Source organism: Manacus vitellinus, unplaced genomic scaffold (genome assembly GCF_001715985.3).
Source record: "Manacus vitellinus isolate BGI_N305 unplaced genomic scaffold, ASM171598v3 scaffold_24_pilon, whole genome shotgun sequence".
Taxonomy (NCBI): Eukaryota; Metazoa; Chordata; class Aves; order Passeriformes; family Pipridae; genus Manacus; species Manacus vitellinus.
Window position 1 is genome coordinate 2,471,338 of NW_021939798.1, and position 7,050 is coordinate 2,478,387.

A 7,050-nucleotide genomic window follows, 5' to 3' on the forward strand; every position below is an offset into this window, starting at 1 on the left:
AGGAGGGGTGTAAATGATCCTGGTGCCTCTGGATATGTCACAGCTGAGACGAGATGCAAGGGCACAAATGCACATCATCCTCCCTGCTCTTGGATGAGTCACAACTTGACTTTTCCAAGAGCTACTGCTCTTGGTTATCATCACCAGTGCAAGACATTTACCAATCTCTGGGACACCCCTGAGGGCCACAACAAAGTTCATTCTCTCCTGCTTGGTTTTGTTTCTCTCTTCTGCTGCTGTGTGCTTGGTCTCACAGAAGAGCAGGGAAGGGGAGCATCTGAAGATGCTGATGCCTGTGGGATGAGGGGGCTCAGATCCAGCCCTGGCACACAGAGCTGCTGTCTGGGAGGAGGTGACATGCTGGGTGTGGTGGTGGAAACTCTCTGAAGCTCTCCCCAATTCTCCCTACCATGTTGTAACATCCCTCTCAAAGAGCTGAGGTTAGGCTGAGTGGGATGTCCAAATGTGAGCACTGATCCCTGTTTGAGACTCTGCTGTCCCAGCCTGCTCTCACCACCTTGCTGGGACACTGTCTCCTGCACCCAGAATCCCATCTGCCAGAGAAGGCATCCCAGTAGCATCTGTGGGATGGAGCTCTGAGGTGTCCAATCCTCCCAGGAAATGAAGAGACACCTTAAAACATTTTGGTTGTTTGTTTGTTTTTATTATTCTGCAGTATCTCTTGGGTTCTCTTCTCCTCTCCTTTCCCTTTCCACCCTGCTGGCAGGGCAGGTCCCTGCATAGGTTCTCACTTGTACTTCTTCATGTCCTCTCTAGAGATGTCCCTGAGGTCTTCAATAAACTGCTGGATCTAGGGTGGGAAAGAGAGAAGGCAGAGCTCAGTGCAGGGATGGGAACAGGGGGCAGAGGGGAGCTTGTTGTCCCTTTTGGAGGCAAATATCCCCAACTATACTGAGCAGCAGGACAAACAAGGCATTTGCCTTGCTGGATCTGCACCACCAGAATGGGCTTTTGTGGGCAAGTGGGTGAATGAAACCAAACCTTGATCTGCATCCCCTGTCCCAGCCTGCCTGGCTCACACTTCTGCCCCACAAGGACCCTCCTCAGAAGAGACAGACTTGCCTGGAGTCCCCAGCCCCTTCCCCGTGCCCGAGAGCGCCCATGTGAAAAGGAAGGTGTCTGTTGGGCCTGTGGGCTCTCCCCTCCCTTTGGGCAGCTGAGAGTCATTCCTGCTCCTCTTTCTGGGAAGGGAGAAGGGCTCTGGCCTGGCTTTACCATGTCCAGCTGTCTGTGGCTGTCATGTGCTGCCACATTCCACTTTGCATCCAGCCGTGTGCTGGCAGCCTGGAAGAGGCTGTGGATGGTCCTCCTGATGGCCTTCAGCATCGTGGCCTTCTTGGCAGCCCTGTTCTGGATGTCGATCCACTGAGCCTCCTGGGAGAAGAGGAGATGTGGAGCAGGGGGACATGGCCCAGCTGAAGGTGCTGCTTCAGCACAGGAGATCCTGGCTCAGAGACCCCAACTTCCACACTCATCTGCTTGCTTAGGAAGCCTTGCCCAGGGCTGTGCTGGAAGTGGTTCAGCTCAGTGTGGTGGAAGCAGGTCCAGGAACAGCCCCATCCACCCTCCCCACAGCAGGGAAGTTGATCCCCTGCAGCAGCATGTGCCACTGACCCCCCCTCCCAGACCAGGGAGGGCTTTCATTCTTCCTTCTGCAACCCCATGGAGGGAAGAAATTAGGCATCTCCTCCAATCACAAAGGCTGCTACTGGGCCTTGCCATGAGCCCATGGCTGAAGGATAAGCCATCAGCCAGTCTTGACTCAGCCAGGCCTTGGAGATCTTGCCCTGCCCATCCCACAATTCCTTACCCAGACAGGGATGTCGCTTTGAGCCTGGTCTAAATATTGTTTTAACTGTGCCAGATCATTCTTGCACTGAAGCATCTCAGCTCCTTTCTCTGCCCTGTACTGGTCCAGGAGCACCCTGGCTTGCTTAGTCATTGCCTTGTGCCACTGCTGTGACTGCAGCAGCTCCCTGCGTGACCTCATCAGGGACTTGTAGAACGAAACGATGTCCTCGATGTCCCGGAACTGCAGCACAGGATCCCTGGTGTTAGTGCCTTCCCTCACCACCTGCACATCTCATGTCCTTTGGCACCCTGCCCTGAGCAGGGCCAACACCTCCCCCAGATGAAAGATCTTCCCTTCTCCACAAGACTACTGTCCCTGTTGGCTCCTGAGCACCACCACATTCCCTGTGTGATGACATCCCACTGTGCCAGGCCTGGAGCTCTCACTGCCACAGGCAAGGGGAGATATTACACCTCTTCCCCAGGTGAGCAGTGCTCTGATAAACACAACCACAACTGCAGCTGCCTGGGTCTCATTCCCAGGCAGCTCTTTACCTCTCCCAAACCACCAATATGACCTGAAATGGTGACACTAAAGGGCCCTCCCTCCCCTCAGCCCTGAGCTTTCACCCCTTCTCATGGTTTTTCTTGGTTTTCTCAAGCCTTCACCTCCTGTTCTGATTCTCCTCCCCTGACTCTGCTCCCTGTGGCTCACCTTGGTTGTAGGGAACTCCTTCCTATCCCACTTGAGGTCTCTGGGTTTGACCAAGTGTTTTAATTTCCCTAGACTTGCCTTATCTCTTCTATTTTAACACCCAGATAAGGCCCTCCCCAGGCCCAGGATCTGCCTCTCTCAGGTCCAACCTCACCTGTGAGATCTCCACCACATCCTCCAGGTATCTCTTGAACATGGAGTATTTTGGCAGTTTTTGGCAGAGTTTCTGATGCTGTTTTATGAGGGCTTCCAGTTCCCTCTTAGCTCTCAGAAGCTCCTTCTCTTTTTTTATACTCTCCTCTCTATCTCTGCTGGCTTTCTTCAGGGCTTGGTTTCGCAGCATTTCATTTTCCTGGTGATGTTTCCCCATCAGCACACACAGACAGAGGGAAGGGAAGGCAAGGGAAGATGGAGCTGTGTTACTCAACAGCACTGGAAGGAAACACCTTCAGAGAGGAGAGACCAGCACTGGAACACCCCTGGGAAAAATCTTCCTCCCCGTTTTACAGGGCCATGGCAGGGTCTTGGAGGCAGCACCTGGGATGGCACTCTGATTTTCAGACCTCCTTGTACCTGTCCCTGGAAGACTGATGGAGCTCAACAGCGGGGACAAGGCTGAGACCCTCCTTGGGGGACATCTGGGGCCCTCAGGAGATCACACAGGTACAGGACAAGCTCTCCCCACCCAAGCCCTAACAGGGCTTTGCAGCTCTGTGGTACAAACCCCTGTGTCCTGCCAGTGCTGTTCTCACACCTCCAGGCTCACGGGAGGCTTGGCCAGGTGTGCTGGTCCAAAACTCTCTTTCCCAAGGGAGGGGAGGAGTTGGTGGTGTGGCTCAGGGTTGTGTCAGCTGAGCAGGGCAGTACCTGTACAGTCCTCCCAGATCTCTCCACGTGGGCCTTCAGCTGAGTCCTCCTGGCGTGCAGGTCCCTCCACTGCTCGGCAATGCCCTCCAGCCTCTCCTTGAAGGCCTGGCAGCACCAGAGCGAGGGTGACACGGGTGCCCACACCCAGAACCAGCCACCTGCCTGCTGCTGCCACCCGCCAAAGAGCCCCAAGGCCCTCCCAGCCACGCTCCAGCACTCTCCCATCTTTCTCACCGCTTTCTTCTCCGCCACAGCATTTTCCAGACATCGGAATTCTTTCTTCTTCTTCAGGAGGCACATAAACGAGGTGGCGGGGTCCTCGTCTGGCTCTCCCAGTGCCCTGTGAGAGAGCATTTCCTCAAGGTTACACACTGGATCCAGGTCCTTGCAGGGTGCTGGACTGCTCTGGGTGTTGGTCTGTGTTTTGGGTGTGGTGATGGGGCAGAGCAGCCTGACACCATCTCAGACCCCATCTGTCAGAGTGGCATCCCCACCCCTCCCCAGGGGGGGATCCCCAACAGAGCAAGGGGGTTACAGGAGGAACAGGGCCGGGGAAGGGAGGTACAAGAGGGGATAGAAGTGATGGAGATAAGGAATGGCCCACAGTGGGGATGGAGGGATGGAGGAGACAGGAGAAGAGGGTGGAGGAGCCCCCTCACCTGAGCTTGGGCAGGAGGTTGGCCCTGTACTGTTCCAGGTAATAGGTGGCATCCTCGTTGGCTTCGGGGTCCATCGCTCCAGCCACCAGCAGCCACCAGAGCCCAGGTCCTGCTGGCCCTGCTCCTCTCCCTGCCTTCACCTGCAGCTACTCCAACACCTGCAACAAGCTCTGTGGCTACTCTAATCCACCAGGACAGGCCCTGCAGCTTCTCTGACCCCAGGGAGAAGCCCCGTGGCTACTCTAATCCACCAGGAAAAGCCCTGTAGTTACTCTAACCCCCATAACAAGCCCTGTCACTACTCTAATCCCACAAAGAGACCCTGAGGCTACTCCAACCATTTTGACAGCTCCTGTGGCTACTCCAAACACTGACACCTCCTGTGGCTATCCAACTATTGTGACACCTCCTGTGGCTATCCAAGCACTGTGACAGATCCTGTGACCATTGTGACACCTCCTGTGGCTATCCAAGATCCTGTGGCTATCCAATCACTGTGACATCTGCTTTGGCTATCCAACCATTGTGATGCCTCCTGTGGCCACTCCAACTCCTCTAAATGTTTACTTGGCATCAGTGGGACTAAGTCACTGTGCCCAGAACCAGGATTTTTTTCATTCCTTTCATTTCATCTTCTCTGTTTCTTCCTCTCCTAAGTTTGGCCCCCCGTGCCCTGTGACCTCTGCTGCCTTGGGTGGGTATTTCAGGGCCCCTGACAGCCACATCCCACTGTCCCAGTGCTCAGGGCTTGCTCCTTCTCTCCCAAACACCAGATGGAAACACCGTTGAACACAGCCCAGAACCTGTGTCGGAGTTCCTGGAGGAATTGTGGTGAAGTGGGGACATCTCCTGGCCGGGAGATGGATCAGCACTGCTGGGAAATAACCCAGCACTGAGCGAGTCTGTAAATTCCAGGCACACTTCCCACTGTGTTCACAGCCGCACCTTAGAGCTCTTCACCTCTCCTCACTGAACATTGCAATGTGGTCATGTAACTTCCACCCTGAGGGAACAGATCTGTCAGAATCAAAAAGAAAAAGGTGATTTTTTTGCTGAAAGCCACTAAAAAGCACTTTTTGTAAACCACATCATCTCCCTTAAGCACCCTGGTGATGCTGAACACCAGAGCACACCCAGCCTGCCCTGCTGTGCCACAGCCACATTTTATTTCACACAAGACTGATTTTCCTATTTAAACCCTCAAAATATACTCCACAATAAATATTAATCTCAGATTAATGCTGCTATCAAATATTACTGTCTTCTTTCTACACCATCCCTTATTTTCCAAGCAAGATTGGACATAGCACAATATGAAATATATTATAACCCAGCTCATACAGTTCTCAGTGAAACAGTCTCACTCTACAGCCCACCTGCACCCCTCAGGAATGAGAGCTATGAGAAAGAAGAATTCTTTCTAGAAAGAAGCTGCACCTTGTATTATTACACCCAGAGAAAAGGCAGAAGTTGCTTTTTCCACTTCTGCTTTTCAAATGGTGTGAATCCACAGGGAATTCTGCCCCATTCCAGTCTCTGTTACAACAACCTGCACAGACCTCTCTCCAAGGAGAAAAGAGGGGAGAAGATACTGAAATTGCTACTGAAAACCAATTACAGGAAATTTAACTGACCCTGCTCAAGGGGAGTCACGTCAACAGCACAACCTTTCCCCTGGAAAATTCCAGTTGCATCTTAATTAAGGCTGACACGCCGGAAGGTAAAGGAATGCTGTCCCAAAGGAATGGGGTGTCCTGCCCCGTGTGCTGGCCCCAGTTGTCACTTGGGATCAATAGTGGAGCATTAACAAACTGTACTGCACAACCAGGAACAGCTCTACAGCAGCTTTCAAAGGAGGTAAAACTCACTGAATGGTGACCGAACACAAACGCAGATTAATTCTGGTGAAACCCTCCCAGCTCCAGGCCATGGGCACAGCAAATATGTGATCAGTGGTGCAAGAAGGTTAATGAAAGGAAGGACTGCTGGAAAAGTGTGTGCTGTCACATCAGAGATGGATTAGATACGGAAAACCAGCCCAAAACCCGGGACAAGTGTCACTGCAAGAACTTCATCAAACAACAGGTGCTGATTTTTCTAATGCAGGGGAAAAGCTGAGGCTCAGCCTCAGACACAGCCCAGAGTGGGCTCTGCCTCCCAGGGAAACCCAAAGCTGGGTCACAACTCTGCAAGGATTTTAAAGGACCCCTGAGCTGGCAATGGCAGCTGAACCCCATGGAATGTGTGGGCTCTGAGCCCCAGACCAGCTCCTTCCAGCTCCTTCCAAGCCCTTTCCAAACTCCTTCCCTACCAACCCAGACACAAGCCAGGCTCAGGCAAGAGAGGAAGGTTGGACTTACTGGCACAAGATCCAGACCCTGACTATGTCTCTGCCTGTACCTCTGAAAACAAGACCCAAGAAGGAGACTTTGGAAGGGGTGTGAATTCACCACTCAGGAGGAAATGGCAGATTCCTTTTGCTGTCTGCAGCCTGGCTACCAGCTTAGGAACAAGGCTTGCTTATTGTTACCTCTTCTCTCCTCCAGGAATTAATTCATTGGGCAGTTTGAACACATTGAAGGAAAAAGGAGTCTGAAAAAACTTTTACAACACAAATGAAGAGGCAGAAGAGAAAGAGCCTCGTGAGCCTTTGGCCCATCTCCAGCCCGTGCAGAGCTCCAGGGTGAGCCCAGGACACCCAGCCAGGACACTCCTGCTCCTCAGCAAGACACACACACATGCTCAGGCACAAACTGAAGCCACCAACAGCTCTCAAGTTCAGCCCAGGGGAGCAAACACTTGGAGTGGAATTCCATGGACAAAAACTGCAATCCAAAAGGCCACTGACAACCCATCCTCCTCACCCCACTGCACACAGAGCTCACAGGAGCCATGTCTGCAGTGAAAATGTCTTTTTATAGAATTATATCAAGTCTGTGCCTAATGTGGTTTGTTTGTTATGGACACAGCACCCGTGTGACTCCATCAAACCCAAAA

General features: G+C 52.7%; 1 protein-coding gene across 1 annotated transcript; it reads right to left on the reverse strand.

Moving 5' to 3' along the window:
- Positions 1–664: 664 nt before the first annotated feature.
- CCDC42 (coiled-coil domain containing 42) lies at positions 665–5,107 on the reverse strand. Its single transcript, XM_029959985.1, has 7 exons — positions 4,054–5,107; positions 3,629–3,734; positions 3,395–3,499; positions 2,682–2,879; positions 1,832–2,053; positions 1,237–1,395; positions 665–811 (listed from the first exon to the last, which is right to left on the reverse strand). Exons 1-7 carry the CDS (start codon positions 4,125–4,127, stop codon positions 749–751), a joined length of 927 nt encoding a protein of 308 aa, XP_029815845.1. The 5' UTR covers positions 4,128–5,107; the 3' UTR covers positions 665–748.
- Positions 5,108–7,050: the final 1,943 nt, after the last annotated feature.